Raw genomic sequence first — 16,304 nt, forward strand, 5'->3', positions numbered from 1 at the left:
GTCTCCCTCCTCTCCTCCCTCTTCTTCCTCCTCCCGCCTCCTTGCTGAAATATAGAGAGATTATATATATATAAACTTATTAAATTTGGGTTGGGGACAGGAGTGTGATTTCTCCCCCTCCCCTGTCCTCTCTCTATTCCCCCATCACTGCCTGGAGTCCTCCCTATGGTTTTTTATTTTAAATATAAATCATTCCCCCCCAGCTCGTGCTTTGACACCTGGGGAGGATGCCGGGGGAGGGGGAGCGGGGGGGAAATGTGTGACCCTTTCTCTCTGGGCCAGGCTGAGTCCCCATCCTCCTCCTAAAGCCCCCATCCTCCCAACCCCAAACGTTTAAGGCCACAATTGGGCAGAGCAACGGGGCGGCCCCGCATCCGCGTCCCCTGTATTTATAGAGCACCGGATGTGACGAGCTGCACGTGTAATTATTAAAACAAGGATTCAATAACTGGTCACGTGAATTTGTAAATAATTTTTTTGCCTTTTTTTTTTTCTTTATGAAGTATTTAATTGAAGATTTAAAGGCATCTTTTCACCTTAAAACTGGAAATAAAAGAACATTGCTAAATAATGCCCCGTGTGCCGCTGTTGCCGCCTGGCCCTATGTATGCCCCCTGTCCTTTGTCCCTTGCCCCTGGGCTGGCATGGGGATGCCCCAGGGAGAGCCACCCCGAGGCAGATGGTAGGTACCTCCCTCCTGGGGCTGGGAGGGAGGCATGGAGTGCTCAGCACTCTAGGGTTGGATGTTCCTCCATGTCCCCAGACACTGCTATTCATGGGGCACAGGGGTGGATCGGGCCTTAGCACTAACACACTGGGGACAATTTCCCCATTCCCAAGCGCCATGTATCCCTGTTGCTGTGGGCATGGAGGTGGCAGGAGCTGGAGGGGTCTGTTTGGAGCAGTTCTGTGGCAGGAGGGGAAGGGATACACTAGGCTGCTCCTATGCTTTCTGTCTTGGAGGATTTTCTCTCTGCACCCTTTGCAGTCTTGCAGCGGACATGGAGGTGAGGCTGGATGATGGCTCTGGGATGTAGGTCACTGTGGGGTGTCCTGGGGTCGAGGTGGCCCCTGGTGTGGGGTTGGTTCTATCTGGGGCTGGTGTTGGCTATGTTGGGCTGCTGCTTGCTGAGTCACCCTGGCCATAGCCTGGAGGGCCCAGAATAATTAACCAAAGGCTGTTCCCCAGATTAGAGGCTGATCTGGCTGAGCTGCAGCCCCGGCAGCGTTTAATGCTGGGAAGCATTTGGCAGGGAACGGCTGAGCAGGGCTCCTGGGAGCCGTGGCGACAGGGCTCCCCCTGCCCAGGAGCCGGCGAGGGCCGAGGTCCCCTGGGCCGGGGCGGCACCCGGCAGTGCCGTCAGTAGGTTCCAGAGTGAGCAGCCCCCTGCCTGCGGCGGGCTGCTCGAGGTTTGGGGCGTATAGTGCGGCCTCCGGCTTGGCTCCTGGGGGGCGGTGATGCCAGAGGGTCCCCTGCTCTGCGTCTCCCTGGGGGGGGCCCGGCTGCTCTTTGGGGCGGGCGCTGTCCGCGGTGCTGGCACGGCGCTCTCCGCGGTGTCCGGCCTTCTTCCCATCCTCCTCCTCCTCTTCCTCGTCTTCCTCCCTCCCCCTCATCCTCTTCCTCCGCCCCCCCCCTTCCTCCATCCTCCATCTGCCTTCATCCCTCCGCTCCTCTCTCCTTCTCCTCAGCCTTCCTCTCCTTCCCTTCCTCCTCCTCCCTCTCCTCCTCTTCCTCCCCGTCTCCCCGCCTCCCCTCTCTCCCTCCTCTTCCTCCCCCAGCAGTGACGTCTCTGGACGTGCCCGGTACCGGCCCGGCTCACAGCACCGTTCGGGGCTCCGGGCCCGGTGTCACCGTCCCGGAGGGGCTGCGGGCACCGCCTGGGGCCGCCCATGCGGTCGGGGGGCGATGCGGAGGGCACGGAGCCGGCGGTAGTGCCCGCACCGGGGCCCCCCCCCGGGAGCATGGGCTGCATCGGCTCCAAAACTACCATCGGTGGGTGAGCGTCGCCGGCATGGGGCTGCGGGGGGGGGCCGTGTTTGGAGCCGAGGGGGGATATAGGGAACGTATAGAGTCTTGGAGGCATTGAGGGGGGGGTTGCGTGGGTTATGGAGAAGCTGCTTTTGGGGATCCTGGAAGCTTTGGGGGTGGGGCTGATGCAGTGAGGATAGTGTGGGGTGGTTATGGGGCGTGGAGAGTTGTGGGGGCTGTAGGGTCTGGGAAGAGGGTGCATAGAGTTATAAGTACGCAGTACAGGAAGGATATGGGGATCTCAGGGTTGCTGGGAGGCTTGGGAATTTATAGAGGAATGGGGGTCACTGGGGGGGATATGGAGAATTGGGGGGTACCGGAGGACTTGGAATCTATAGGGGGGTGAGGGGGCATAGAAGACTTAGGGACGCTGCTTGAGAGGAGTCAAGGGGCTCAGGGAGTGAGGAGAGAGAAGGAATGATGGGCAGGTGGGGGGCTATGCAGGGACTGTGGGGGAGCCATGGGCTATTTGGGGATTCAGGGGTTGGGCAAGAGTTATGGGGCAGGGTATTTCTCGGGGGGCTGTGGGGGTGTGGGAAGCTATGAGAGTTGGTGGGGTTTACTTGGGGTCTGGGGGGCTATGGCGGCTGACAGAGGTGGAGGCAATGGGTGGTTGTGGGACTGTGTTGACCCCAGGCTGGGGCTGGTACAGGCATGGTGGGGCTGTCCTGGAGGTGTCTATGCTGGGAGGGTCACCCAGGGGTGCCTCTGCCCATAGCTGATGGGGGGGTGGTGCCATCAGCAGCTTCCCCTGAAGCCAGACTGGAGTCGAGGAGCACTCATGGAGTCCCCCCATATCCCACCCCATGGCCACTTCACATCAGCCCAATACGCCTCAGAGCACGGAAATGAGGCTCTTCCCCAGCCCCTGGGGTCCACTGCCTGGTTAGGAGCTGCAGTGCATTGGGAAACCCCCCCCAACACTGACACTGGGGTGTCAGTGCTGGAGGGAGTGTGTACCCCCCTATTTAGTGCCGTAGAGCTGGTGCAGAAGTACACCCCCTAGAACAGCCTGTCCCGAGCTCCCTATGCCTTAAACTCTACCCCAACCCAATGATATCCTACCTGCCTTGGTCCCATCCCAGGGACACCCAGCTGAGTGCCGCCACCCGCACTGTCCCCACCCCATCCCCGTTCCTGGGCGCGCGCATCCTGAGCTCCCACAACCCGGGCCAAGGCAGGCCGTGTTCCCACTCCCGGTGCCAGCCTGGTGCCGCTGACACAGGCGGAAGAGCTGCCCGGCCGTGAGTCACCCAGTGCCGCAGCGCCGGTGCTCCGTGCAATGAGATGCACCTGGCCTCAGCTGGGCAGATGGAGGCACTGAGCTCTCCCCGCAGTGGCCGTGGACACGACCCTGTGCGTGGAGTGGAAGGAGGTGAAAGCACTGTCCCCGCTGCGAGCCGCCCGACCGGCCCCATTGCCCCGCCTGTTGCGCCAGGCCTCCTTCGACAGCCAGGACTTCCTCGAGGTACCGCCGCACCGGGGCCCCGCTGCCCGCCCTGCCTGGCCCCACAACCGGCTCACAGCCGGCTCTGACGTCAGCCCTGAGCTGGGCTGTATCCTGGGAGAAATCAGTCCACGGCGCCGCGTTACCATGGCAATACGAGTTGTTGCGCGCCTCCAAATCCCACATTGCTTCCCCATGGCCGTGGGCACAGGGATTGGGAAGGGATGCCCCAGCACAGCGGGTGCACCAACAACCTTGCACATGTGTGTATGCATGAGCCACGCTCAGTCGCACCATCTACAGAGAGCAGAGCACGTGTGCATATATGCAAGTGTACACGCACAACAGCTGTATGTGCATCAGTGCAAGTGCACGTGTGCATCACCACAGCAATGGGAGCGGGCACTTAGTGCATGCACAGCGTGACACCCCTGCCCACACCATAGGTCAATGTTGAAGACACTGTCGAGATGCTGCCCAAGTCGCGGCGTGCGCTGACCATCCAGGAGATCGCCGCCCTGGCCCGCTCCTCACTGCATGGTAACTGCCCTGGGAAATGGGGGCACTAGGGAGGGTGGTGGGCTCCCTGCATTGTCTCTGTGGTGCTGATATGGTGTTGCTCCAGGCATCTCGCAGGTAGTGAAGGAGCATGTGACAAAGCCAACGGCCATGGCGCAGGGCCGCGTCGCACACCTCATCGAGTGGAAGGGCTGGTGCAAACCCGTGGAGCCACCCGCTGCGCTAGAGAGCGCCTTCAATTCCTACTGCCACCTGAGCGAGGGCGAGCAGGAGGCACGCTTTGCTGCAGGTGGGCACTGCGTGGAGTCTCCATGTCTCCATCCATCCACCCATCTACCCATCCATCCATCACCATGTCCCCGCTCATCCATTCATCCCCACGCACCTGCTCATCCATCTTCTATCCATCCTCCATCCATGCACCCATCCATCTATCCCTCCCATGTCCCCGCCTACCCACCCATCCATACTTCCATCCCCACGTCTTCACCCACCCACTCATCCATCCATCCATCCATCCATCTATCCATCCATCCATTCATAATTCTTCTTGTCCCCTCTCATCCATTCTTTCTTCTGTCCATCCCTCCATCTATCCCCATGTCTCCATCCACCTGTCCCCATCCATCTGCCATCCACCTCCATGTCCCTATCCATCCATCTATCCTATCCATGGATGAGATGCCCTATCCTAGACATTTTGTCCCTGCTGTGCTGATGTCCTCCCCCATGCTCACTGCTGGCTGTGTGGGGGTTTGTGCCATCTCCCACTGTGACCACACTGTCCCGTGCCAGGCGTGGCAGAGCAGTTTGCCATTGCTGAGGCCAAGCTGCGTGCCTGGTCCTCAGTGGATGGGGATGACTCCAACGATGAGTCCTACGATGAGGACTTCATGCCATCCTCGGAGAGCTCCCTGCCAGCCGGTGAGCACCCTGGGGACCTGTGGACTGGGGGCAGTGTCCTGCTGCCAGGACTTCCCATGGTGCCACCATGGGGCTGGCAGTCATTGGGATTCCTGGCTATGGGGCTGCCCGCTATTCCCGCAGAGCATCATCCCGGTGCAGCGCTGCTGCGGGACCTGCTGCGGGGCCACTTATGCCAGCTGGGAGCACGGCATGGCTCCTGTGAGCCTGAGAGTGACTCGTCGCACACGCTGTCCCCCGAAACCCTCTGCTCCAGCCTCTGCAGCCTGGAGATGGTGTCCCCCTCCGAACTCACTGCCAAACTGCTGGGCTCCCTGGGGGGTGAGCTGCCCCCCCCGAGCAGCCAAAGTGCCTTGCGGGGTCTGGTATGGCCCCGCTGCCAGGACTCGCTGTCCCCCATGCCCTATGCCGAGGCCTGCCTCTCGCCTGCCGAGGACGAGGTGGTGCTGAGCAAGGACTTCACGCTCCGCCGCAAAATCTCTGACGTTGCCTCCTCCGGGGTGGTGTCACTGGAGGAGGAAGAGGAGGAGGAGGAGGAAGAGGAGGAGGAGGAGGAGGAGGAGGAGGAGGCTGAAGAGCCGTGATGCCCTGCAGGGACCCTGCCTCTCCCCAGCACCGTGCCCCCCAAGACTGATGGGACCCGAAGCTGTGGGGCTGGCAGTCCGCATGCATCCCCTTGCCACCTCTTCTTGAGCACTGAGCCCCCCATCCTGTTGGCACAGCTGAACCTTTCTGGGCTAAACCCACAGTGCCCCCACTCTGGACCAGGGCTGGGGTGGGAGTTGGGGCACAGAGGCTCTTCTCCTTGCTCCCCGATGAATTTTATACTGTGAACTGCTGCCTTTGGACACGGGGTTCAGGAGGGGGCCAGGGGGGTGCCGATGTGCCACGGTGATGGAAGTTTCTATGCTTTTGTATGCACGTGGGGGCTGACATGGGGAGGCTGTGGGTGGGAGTGGGATGGGCATGACACCCTCCCTGTGGGAGTATCCCCAACCAGCCCGATGGTAGGGGCCCCCAGGTCTGATGTGGGCCAACCCAGGATGTGTGACAGGTCCCATGACTGATGTCCCTGTCCCCAAGTTGCTCACCCCTAGCAGGGAACCAAGTGCCTACATGGAGGTGATCGCCCCCCCTAGTTGTATCTGGAGGGGTGACACCCCAGTACAGGACCCCCAGCTGTCCGGGCACACCGTTTGGGGGAAGGAATGCCAATTTTCACTGATGCTTGCCCTCCCTTCCTGCATGGCACTTGTTCTTGTGGGGCCACTTGCCCACTGCATGCTACCCCTTGCCCCCCCCATCCCTGCACCCCTCTATGCCCTTTGCTCCCATGCTGCCACACACCCCCAACTCTGCCCTGTGCCACCCAGTTCCTGTCGTGGGACCCCCACCTCTGCATGACCAAGCTGCTGGGGGGGGCTGATGCCACGGTGAGGGGCTCCCTGCCCCCTGCCCCCTGTGCCACCACTGCGTATAGGGACATCAGCAACCCAGAGCAGGACCCGGGGATCCTGGCCCCAAAACCTACAGTGGGATGGGGAGAAAGGGGTATTTGTGTGCATGCACCTCTGAGGGGGTATGTGCACATGGGTACATCTCCACGGGGTGCCGGGATCTACCCCATACCAGGGTGCCCCTGCCCCTGCCTCCATCCCACCTGCCCTCCAATAAAATCAGTGGTGTGAGTGCTGCACATCTGCGTCTCCTTGCAGGAGAGGGGCCCTGGTGGGGTGGCAGGATGGCGGTGACAGCAGCGCCTCCTGCATGTCCCCCCATAGGGTGATAGAGAGGCCTCGGCTGTTATCTCGCATTCCTGGCCAGGCTACCGGGCTAATTATGGGCATGTGGCAGCAGCACCCGGCCATCCCCCTGCCCTGTGCGGGGTACTGGGGATAGGTTGGGCGGCGGCAGTGGCACAGTGACATGGCATCGCTCAGCTCAGCTGCTACGTACCGTGCTGAGCACATCAGCACCTACAGCCAGGGGCTGGGTGCCGGCGAGCCCCACTTCGAGGGGGAGCGGTACCACTACGACACCTTCAGGTACCCAGGTATGGGGTTTGGGTTGGGGGACCCCAAAATGCAGTCTGCTGCCCTGTGCTCAGGTACTGCCTACCTGAGTGCCCCACAGACTGTCTTGCATCTCCCCTCCCACCCCCCCAGGTGAGTCCCTTCAAGGGCTTCCCAGGGTCACGGTGTCCCCTGTTCTCCCCTCCCTAAACCTTACAGAGCCTCCCAGTGCCCCCAGACACCTCCATGCCTCTTTCTTCCCCAACCCCAATCTTCCTGGGAGCCCTTATGTCCCCCCAGCCCCTGTGCACCCAGATACTCAAGGTGACCCAGATTCACCCTTTCAGAGCCCTCACAGTAACACCCCCCTTCCCCGCCCCGCCCAGCCTTCTTTCCCCAGACTTTTCTGGCCATCCCCTACGTGTCCCCCCGTCCTCAGGCCACCCCATATTCCCTTCCCATACCCCACTTCTCTCTGAAGTCCCTCCATTGATCTCAACCCTCTATTCCCCCTCACCTCCCATTCCCTGCATGTTCTGCCCCACACCCCTATTCCTGAATCCCTGCAGGTTCCCCAGGCACCGTGTGCCCCTACACCCTGGGCACATGGGTGCAGGTGCAGGGTGAAACCTACCAGGTGGTGGCCAACGTCAGCCAGTTCGATCCTCCTGACATTGTGGTGACCACCTCCAACGGCCACGTTGCCATCTGGGCTGAGAAGGTGAGGAACCCTTCCTCCCTCCCCAAATACCATCATTTGTACTGGGCTAACTGGGAAGCAGCCTGCTGCCCGCCTACCACACATGACCATTTTATGCCACTGTGCCATGCAGGTGGCAGAGGACGGCACAGTATGTGACACTTTCACCCACCAGTGCCGGCTGCCTGAGGACACGGACCCGCTGTCGGTGAGCTGTGCCCTGACCGATGCTGGCATGCTGGTCATAACCGCCTGGCGTCGTGCCGGTGCCCGTCCCGGTGAGATGCCGCAGCCGCTGTACCGCAGCGAGGCAACACTGAGTGCGGGAACAGCACGGGGACACTAATGGTGACCGTGCCCTGGGGCTTGGTGTCCCCTGCACACCTCCATGCTCTGGCAAGGTGGCTGTTTATAAAGTCCTTTAATTAAATTAATATAAAAATCTCTGTATTTACACAGGGGGATGCACAGTGGAGGGGTTGCAGGGTCCCCGTTCCTGGCACTGAGGCACTGGAGAGGCGGCGATGACCTCTCTTGTCCCCATGTCCCTCGACCCAATGTTTAGGGACACTGGGGTGTCCATGGGTGCTGTGCTGGGGGGCGACGGGGCTGGGAGGGGGCAGAGGTAGCAACAGGGGAAGCCCCGGGGCATGAGCAGGTTGGAGGGGCACCTGGCCACCCCATGGCACTGAAAGGAGGATGCCCATGTCCCCCATAGGGAGCCCCCGCAGCACCCCTGACAGAGGGTAGGGGTTTGGTATCACCATCACTTGCTGGTGTCCCCATCATCAGGGCTGGCCTCGCGGGGCATGGGGTGGTGCTGGTGGCGGTCCCAGAGCTGGCGCAGGTCGGTGGTGTCCAGCTCACCCGCACTGGTGCTGCTGCGGCGGAAGCTGGCGAGCGGTGGCAACACCTTCACCCCCTTGGCGGTCAGTGAGCCCTCGATGGCTTTGCGCAGCTGTGGGGCACCCCAGTGTCATCAGCGGGCAAATGGGGTGTCCCTGTCCCTGTGCTCTGCCCCTCTCCTCACCTCCTTGAGGGACACCATGCCCACCAGGCGCCCGATGCTGGTGACGTATGCGTGGTCCAAGCCCAGTAGTGAGAAGATGGTGTGGGTCTGTAGGAAAACAGGGGCTCGGTGGGGTACGCAGCGGGGAGTTGGGGGGGGGGACGCAGCAGGGGCCCACCTTGTGCAGAGAGGTGCGCTCCACCAGCTGGAAGGGTGCGGGGTCAATCTGGGCGCTGCTGAAGTCCACATTCTGCTCCAGCTGCTGCTCTTCCCAGTCCAGGATCTGGGGCACAGGGAGCACGCTGTTGGACTCAGCCCCATGGCACAGCCCCAAATGCAATCCCCCAGCATGGGCTCACCTCTGCCGGCGTCATCCTGTCCCCCAGGTCCAGGTCCTCCTGTGGGAGAGGTGGAATGACACCATGCCAGGCGAGCACAATGGGGTTATGTGGGAGAACGTGATTGGGCATGCCCAGCTTGTGATTGGTGGAGAGAATGCAGCCTGGGTTGTGATTGGTGGAGGAAAGTGAGGGAAATTCGACTGCTGCGATTGGCTAAGAGGATTCATGCTAAGATTGGCCGAGCAGATTTGGGATTGAAAGTTCCCGCGCCCTGATTGGCCAAGCAGAAATCAGGACGCATCTGAGATTGGCTACGCAGACACAGACCAAACGTGGTTGGCCAAGTGGAATTGTGCCAGGCCATGATTGGTTGAGAGGATTCAGGCTGGCCTCCAATTGGCTGAGAGCAGCTTTGCCCAGGCTACCACTGGCTGCAGCTTACCGTGACGGAAATGCGGACGTGCTTGGCCTTGCGAGGGGCCTGGCCCTGCGCCTGGCACCATGTGGGAGAGATGGTGTTAGGGGGCATGGCATGGCAGGGGGCAGGCTGGGACAAGCAGAGACAGGACGGGATGGGATAGGGCAAATAGGGATGGATATGGGGTGGGTCAAATAGAGATGGGATGGATATGGGATGGGAAGGGTCAAGTAGGAATGGGATGGAGTGGGATGGGATGAGAATAGTTAAATAGAGATGGGATGGGATGGGCAGGGGCAAATAGAGACAGGCAGGGTCAACTGCAGACAAGACTGGCACAGTAAGAGTCAAGTAGGGATGGGATGGGATAAGAATGGGATGGAAAAGGTCAACTATGGATGGAAAGGGACAGACAGGGTCAGGCAGGGGAGAGAGATGGTGGGCAGGATGGGAAGGGTTAAATAGGGACAGGAAAGGCCTGGAGAAGGGATGGAGAGGGATGGGAAGGGATGGAGTAGTGAGGGACAAGCAGGGATGGGTGCTCACCTCAGCAGGCTCTGCAGCACTGTTGGCACAGAAGAGGCTCTTAAGGGCGATGCTGGAGCTGTCGGTGGCACTGGCTGCAGGAAGCAGAGGGGTCAGCGTGGGGCAGGGGGCTCCCAAGAGGGCTGTGGGGTGCTAAATCACCTGAGGGGCCATCAGCAGGGACGCTGGGCACCCGCTTCAATGCTGGCTTTAGGGGCTTGCGGGATCCGCTGCGTGTGGGAGTGAAGGAGGAAGCTTCAGTGCTGATCTGTGGGAGGGAAGGGATGGGGTCAGGGAGGCAAAAACACCTCGATGGGGGGATCCGGGGGCGGTTCCTCACCTGGAAGCAGACGCTGGCTTCGGAAAACCGGCGCCCATCATCAGCGCTCGCCCACGCCTTCTGCCGCAGGGCCTGGAGCCGGCGCTGGGGATGGAGCTGGTGGCCCAGCAGGGCCCCCACCTGTGCCCTTTCAATGGAACCCAGCAGGATCATGGACTCTGACCAAGAGGGGACACGTTGGAGGGAACAGCGCTGCAGGGACGTTGTGGACAAGATGGAGAAGCTTTCATGTGCCTCTTACCTGCTGAATCCACCAGCGCCAAGCTCTTCATCTTGGTGCTCTGCAGCACATGCTGCAGGTCCCGGTACTTGCAGTTGAGAGAGACGTAGGGAACATCCCGCACCATGATGTCCTCCACCCGCATGTTGTATTTCCTGCCCGGGGAAATGCCCTCAGCACGTTGCCACACAGCGCTTGTGGTTGGGGGTGTGGGGACACTCACTCATGGTGCCCCCAGCCCAGCTCAGGGAGGTAGGGCAGCTTCTTGATGCGGATGATGCTGTCGTAAAGGGAGGGCTGGAGGCTTTGGGCCACCGCGTTGGCCAGGATGACAGCAATCATGACGGGCAGGATGTGTGAGATTTGCCCCGTCAGCTCAAAGACGATGACGGCAGTGGACACAGTGTGGGTAACAGCACCCGACAGCGCGGCCGCCCCTGCCAGCCCCAGGAGACATGGGCAGCTGTCTCATGGGGCTGTGTCCCATACCCTAGGGACATCCTTAGGACAATCCCACTGATGGGAGTCACCCGGGGACACCGACAGCTCTCTGGGAGGGGGATGGGAAGGACCAAGTAGGGATGGAAATGGATGGGATGGGATGGGATGGGATGGGATGGGATGGGATGGGGATGGGAAGGGTGCAGTGCTTACCCACCACGGCGTAGCCCCCTGGCACGATGCGGTAGGTGTTGCTGTCAGTGTGGATCCCATCAGGGAACCAGGCTGCCATGCTCTCCCCGACCAGCCGTCCAAAGGCTGCCCCTGCCCGCAGAGGGAGATTGTGGAGGCCATGGGCCTCTCCCAGGTCCCAACCCCATTTCTACATCTGCGCCATGTCCCTCCACAAAGAGTCATCAGGTGACCCTGTCCCTCACCAATGACGAAGACCGGCATGAAAGCCCCACAGGGCACTGGGATGGTGGTAGCCAGGGCTGACATCCAGAACTGCATGGGGGATATGAGCACGTGTTAATTGCCCTCCCCTTGGGCTGGCTCTCCTCCAGCATCAGCCCTAGAGCAGGAAGCTGGCATGGCACCATGCCAGGGGCACCCCGCCAGCACTCTCTGGTGGCACCCCAGCAGCTCTTTGCCAAGATCTCCTTGACAGCATATTCGTGGCACCCAGCCACCACCTTGGTGGCTGCAGGAGCAGCCACCCACTGTCTCCCAGGAACACCTTGGTGGCTCTTATCCAGCACCTCCCTGGTGGCATGCAGGAGGATGTACCCACCTTCATGAGGATGAAGACAACGAGAGTGACGAAGACGTTGGAGCGGGGATGTCGCCAGGCCTCCAGGATGCCCATGTACTCGAATTCATCACTGGGCTCCTGCTTGGCCCATGTCCGGTTGTCGAACAACGTCACCAGCGTGTCCTTCTGGGTGAGCTGGGGACACATGGGGCTGAGCTGGGTGCTGGTGGCCCAAGGGACCAATGCACTACCCCATAGCCACACCATAGCTACCTGTCCAGCCATGAACTGCCCAAAGCCGGGTGGGAAGGTCAACGTGGAGATGAGAAGTGTCACCAGGGCAGGGAACAGCAGGCGCCTGGCAGGGTGGCATGGAGGTGGTGACACCGGTGCAATCCCATCCCTGCCATCCCAGAGGGGACAGTTGCTCCCATGATGGTAGGGACCACTGGGCACCTACTTCTTCATCAAGAAGCGATTGATGGTCTTCTGTCGGCGCATGCACTGCACAATCTTGCGGTTGAGGTAGACAAAGAGAGCACCACCGAAACCGCTGGCGATCCTGGGCAGAGGTCGAGACTGAGTGCTCGTGTCCACCACATGGATGTGGGATGGGGATGTGGGTGGACACACTCACCCGATGACGGCAAAGGCAGGCAGTTCCTGCAGGTCAAAGGGGAAGTCGAGGCGGAAGCGGGTTTTGAAGAGTGCTGTGATGGTCTCTGGGGGCACAGTGGGTGTGAGCGGGGCTGGGTGGGGGGACCCTGGTGTCCCCAGCCTCCCACCCCACGAGGGTACCTTCATCTTTGATCCAGACAGCCAGCACGCGGAAGATGAAGGCACTGAAGGTGGCAGCAAAGAAACCACGCCAATAGTTGCGGACAGCAAAGAAGGTGGAGGTGACCTCAATGCTGAACAGCACACCTGGCAGTGGAAGGAAGGACGAGAGGGGAGAGAGGAGAAAGGCAGACAAAGCCCAGGCACCTGGCATGCTGCCCACCCAGAGCCCCATGGCCATGCTGCAATTCGGGGCTTCTTCAGCAAAGTGCACAGCTGTCTGTGCGAGCGAGAGGGCAGTGCAGGGACATGGGAAGTCATAGGGTAAAGGGAGACAGATGGCGCTGGGGCACACACACATGGATGGACAGATGGATGGATCGGGCAGCTCAGCACACACAGGACAAGGAAAGAGTCAGACAGCACAAACCTATGGGCAGGGCTCAGCGGGGCCAGAGCGGGGAGCTCCCTGGAGTGCAGCGCAGTGCAGTGAGGGAGAGGACGAGATGAGATGTTACACCTCTAGGAGGATGGTGCCTGCTTCTCCCTTTATCCTCTGCCCTGTGGGCACCCCAACTAGTGGTGCTGCCTCTGCTGTCCCTGTCCCCTGCCTGGTACTCTGGGTGGGATCCTGCTGGCCTCTCTGAGAGCAAGGGGTATGGGCTGGGGGGTCCCTACCTCCAATGGGGGCAGCGAAGCAGCAGCCGACACCAACAGCACAGGCAGCTGCAAGCATTTCGGTGTTCCTCGCCTCGTTCTGCAGGTAAGCATAAGCTGAATCAGTCCCAGCACTGCTGGAGCTCCCCAGATGCTATCTATACCTACTCACCTCATAGATGCCCCCAAAGAAGGAGAGGAAGCGGCTGAGCAGGGCTGCACACATGCTGGCAATATGGACAAAGGGACCCTGTGGGGACAGCAGTGGGGGCTGACGTCTGTGCCCCCCACCCAGCCTGCTGCCTGCTCCAGCCATGGGAAGTGCCCTCACCTCCTTGCCCAGGGGCATGCCGCTACCCAGGGCACACGTCAGCCCAATCACCTTGGCCACGAAGGTCTTTAGGGTGAGATACTCCTTCAGGACGACACCCCGCAGGATAGTCTTCATCTCAGGGATCCCTGAGCCTGGCAGCATGGAGATAGTCCTGACCCACAGCCATGGGGGAAGCCCCTGTTCTGTAGTTCCGGGGTGCTCCCCGATACACTGTCATAGGGACCCATGTGAAGCCTTTCTCACAGTGCAGGTGAGACCCCTGGGAACATCTCCAGACCATGATGGGACACCCCAACCCATAGCCCTGCAGGAACCCCAATCCCACACCCTCGAGAGACTTTATAAAGACCATCCCTTGGATCTTGGAAGACCTCAGCCCCATAGGTCACCCAGATTGTTCACAACCCACAGCCCCAGGGAGGGGAGACCCCATTAGGGCTCATGCAACTCACCTACAGCCTGTGGAGCGAGGATCTGGGTGAAGCCAGCTGAGAAGGTGATGAGCACAGTGGGGTAGGTGACCCAGGCCAGATACTGCAGCATCGCATTGGTGTCCAGGCCCCCATACATCCACTTCTGAGCTATGGACACAGCGAGTTGCGGGCAGCAGGGGATGTGCCATTGCCCTGGGATGCCCATCACCCATCACTGCCCACTCACCTTGGAGGCAGGTGGCGATAGCAAAGTCCATGGCCCAGCTCACCAGTGCCATGACCAACCCCAGGAGGATGAGGAAAACCCAGTCCTCGCCCACCCTGGCGATGAAGAACCTCTGGCACCGCACAGCACAGCCTGCAGGCACAGCACAGGCTTAGTGCTGGGGATGGGCAGAGCAGCACAGCACAACACGCCCGAGTGCTGCCCCTTGGCAGAGCCCCAAGCAGAGCTGCCAGAGGGCCCCGTCCCTACTGCTGCCGTCCGGTTATTTTGGGCCATTGTGTCCCTGCAGGTGGCATTGTCCTCGGCGCCAGTGTCCCATGACAGCAGGAGAAACCCTACCCACGGTGGCGGCAGCTGGGCGGGCAGTGGTGCCCAGAAGAGCATGTAGCTGCCTGGCCACAGTGCCAGGGGGTCGGTGTCCCCCCCGATACGTCCCCATCACCCTTACCACAGCAGGGGGCACAGCGTCCCTGGCTGTACTCCAGCAGCTCAGAGGGGCGGCGTGGCCGTGGGGTGCCACTGTCCTCATGCTCCTGTTTCAGCCGCAGCCGGGCTGCCTCATCCTTGGCGAAGGTGCCCAGGTCCTGTGTGTAGCGGCCATACATCTGGGGGAGTAAGAGCGGGAAGGGGAATCAGGGGGGTGGCACAGGCTTCTGGGCTGCAGGTGGGGAAACTGAGGCAGGGAAGCAGTGGACACGGTGCCAGCGCCGGGGTGGGGATCAATAGCAATTGTTTCGCCCACGCACCCAGCACAGTGCCTGGCCCCACTGGTACCAGTCCCCGGCCCTGCCCAGGTGCTCCAGCCATGGGTTGGGCTGCGGTAGGTGGGTGAGGGCATCTGGTGTCAGGAACACAGCCAGGTTGGCAGGGAGCTTCTCTGAGGCCCAATATTGGGGGTTGTGTCTCCTTTTGGTGCTGTTACATGGATTGGGATCCCCCCAAGGTGGGCACATATGTTCCAAGCTGAGCCCATGAGAGCAGCATAGGGCAGGGTGCACTCTTAGCCTCACAAAAAAAGGGGCATGGAGATTTAGGGTGCAAGGCACATAAGGACACTGTGCCCACTCGGGTGGCATATGGCACGTGTCCTGGCCCCTGGCACTGCCCCCTGTGCTCACTGTACCCGTCCTCCCTGCTGAGCTGGGGGCACTGGTCCCGCACTGTGGGCACTGCCAAGGGCTTGGTTGCTTGGTTTCCGCCTTGCTCCCCCCGCCATGACCTGAATGCCAAGCGCCAGAGGTTGGCTGGGCACAAAGGGAGGCTTCAGGGCCATGGGGGCCCTTGCCAAGCTCCCACGTTGGGGCGACGTGAGCCCCATGCCGATGCATGACCGCCCGCTGTGCCGCACGTGGCTGCCCCACAGCCCCTATCCCGGCACAGTGCCCAGTGGAGGGGCCATGGCACGGGTGGGCACTGTGCTTGGCACGTGCCGGCTCAAGCGGGGATGGCATAAAGGTGAATTTCTCGTGGGGCATCGCCCAGATCCCTCTGGTCAGGAGCAGAATGCAGCCAGTGTGGCGCCGGGTGGATTCTCTGCTGTCTGATACCTGGGTTAGGTTCGGCCCTGGGAGGGAAGAGGGAGGGCACAGCCATGTCCATCACCAACCCTGAAACTTAGGCACGGCTCTATGGAAATGTGCTGGGGGCTGCAGCTCAGCCTCCTCGGGGGCTGCATTCAGCATCGCGTGCCAGAGGAGGACCCCAGCCCTGCACGGTGCTTGGTGTTCAAAGGCTCCCTTCGGGCGAAGCTTGTTTCCTCTGGAAGAACAAACGGCTCCGCACCCCAGGAGTTCTGTTGTTCTGCCAAGTGCCTGCCTCCCCCCAGCCCTATAGCTCCTCTTGTTCAGGATGGGGGCACCCCAGGCTGAGAGCCCCCTGTACCCCCTGCTGGAGGGGCTGGCACGCTGCCCCATGGGTCCCCAGCAGGATGCCCCTTTAGCTGGAAGGGGTCCAACCTGGCAGGGGGGGGTTATAACCCCATTTGCCCCCAAACGCACCAACCCTGCTTAAAAAGAGGAAAGGGGCTGTGCCACACCAGCTGCAAACCCACAGAGCAGGAATGGTGTGCCCCATAGCAGAGCCCAGCTGTCAGTGAGGGCCAGCAGTCCATTCTGCCTTCCTCCTCCTCCTCCTCCTCCTCCTCCTCCCGCTCGGGTTATTTTTCCACAAAGGCCTTTTGAAACACAAACAGCCCCGG

General features: G+C 61.0%; 3 protein-coding genes across 5 annotated transcripts in view; 2 read left to right on the top strand and 1 right to left on the bottom strand.

The window, feature by feature from the left end:
* Window positions 1-1,709: 1,709 nt before the first annotated feature.
* FAM131A (family with sequence similarity 131 member A) lies at window positions 1,710-6,075 on the top strand. Its single transcript, XM_010716827.3, has 6 exons — window positions 1,710-1,993; window positions 3,367-3,497; window positions 3,923-4,016; window positions 4,102-4,284; window positions 4,791-4,919; window positions 5,043-6,075. The coding sequence occupies exons 1-6, from the start codon at window positions 1,891-1,893 to the stop codon at window positions 5,501-5,503; spliced, it is 1,101 nt and encodes a 366-aa protein (XP_010715129.1). The 5' UTR covers window positions 1,710-1,890; the 3' UTR covers window positions 5,504-6,075.
* Window positions 6,076-6,800: 725 nt separating this feature from the next.
* LOC100543786 (heat shock protein beta-7-like) lies at window positions 6,801-8,065 on the top strand. The gene is made up of 3 exons (XM_003209176.4): window positions 6,801-6,972; window positions 7,501-7,652; window positions 7,765-8,065. The coding sequence occupies exons 1-3, from the start codon at window positions 6,846-6,848 to the stop codon at window positions 7,975-7,977; spliced, it is 492 nt and encodes a 163-aa protein (XP_003209224.1). The 5' UTR covers window positions 6,801-6,845; the 3' UTR covers window positions 7,978-8,065.
* Window positions 8,038-16,304, bottom strand: part of CLCN2 (chloride voltage-gated channel 2) — a 13,984-nt gene continuing 5,717 nt past the window's right edge. The window contains exons 2-24 of one of the 3 annotated variants that reach the window (XM_019619098.2): window positions 14,556-14,712; window positions 14,108-14,239; window positions 13,900-14,028; window positions 13,445-13,578; window positions 13,286-13,363; window positions 13,135-13,213; window positions 12,478-12,603; window positions 12,317-12,401; window positions 12,140-12,241; window positions 11,953-12,037; window positions 11,719-11,874; window positions 11,363-11,432; window positions 11,139-11,249; window positions 10,708-10,921; window positions 10,506-10,639; window positions 10,265-10,422; window positions 10,087-10,192; window positions 9,946-10,019; window positions 9,424-9,474; window positions 9,000-9,038; window positions 8,819-8,923; window positions 8,662-8,748; window positions 8,038-8,589 (exon numbers count right to left, since the gene is read on the bottom strand). In XM_019619098.2, coding sequence (XP_019474643.1) covers window positions 8,398-8,589; window positions 8,662-8,748; window positions 8,819-8,923; window positions 9,000-9,038; window positions 9,424-9,474; window positions 9,946-10,019; window positions 10,087-10,192; window positions 10,265-10,422; window positions 10,506-10,639; window positions 10,708-10,921; window positions 11,139-11,249; window positions 11,363-11,432; window positions 11,719-11,874; window positions 11,953-12,037; window positions 12,140-12,241; window positions 12,317-12,401; window positions 12,478-12,603; window positions 13,135-13,213; window positions 13,286-13,363; window positions 13,445-13,578; window positions 13,900-14,028; window positions 14,108-14,239; window positions 14,556-14,712 — 2,604 coding nt within the window. In that variant the 3' untranslated portion in view covers window positions 8,038-8,397. Of the gene's footprint in view, window positions 8,590-8,661; window positions 8,749-8,818; window positions 8,924-8,999; window positions 9,039-9,423; window positions 9,475-9,945; window positions 10,020-10,086; window positions 10,193-10,264; window positions 10,423-10,505; window positions 10,640-10,707; window positions 10,922-11,138; window positions 11,250-11,362; window positions 11,433-11,718; window positions 11,875-11,952; window positions 12,038-12,139; window positions 12,242-12,316; window positions 12,402-12,477; window positions 12,604-13,134; window positions 13,214-13,285; window positions 13,364-13,444; window positions 13,579-13,899; window positions 14,029-14,107; window positions 14,240-14,555; window positions 14,713-16,304 lie in introns of those variants that run through there. The other 2 variants (XM_010716829.3, XM_010716830.3) reach the window with 2 other exon arrangements.

The sequence above is a fragment of the Meleagris gallopavo genome, chromosome 11 (assembly GCF_000146605.3).
Source record: "Meleagris gallopavo isolate NT-WF06-2002-E0010 breed Aviagen turkey brand Nicholas breeding stock chromosome 11, Turkey_5.1, whole genome shotgun sequence".
Classification (NCBI taxonomy): Eukaryota; Metazoa; Chordata; class Aves; order Galliformes; family Phasianidae; genus Meleagris; species Meleagris gallopavo.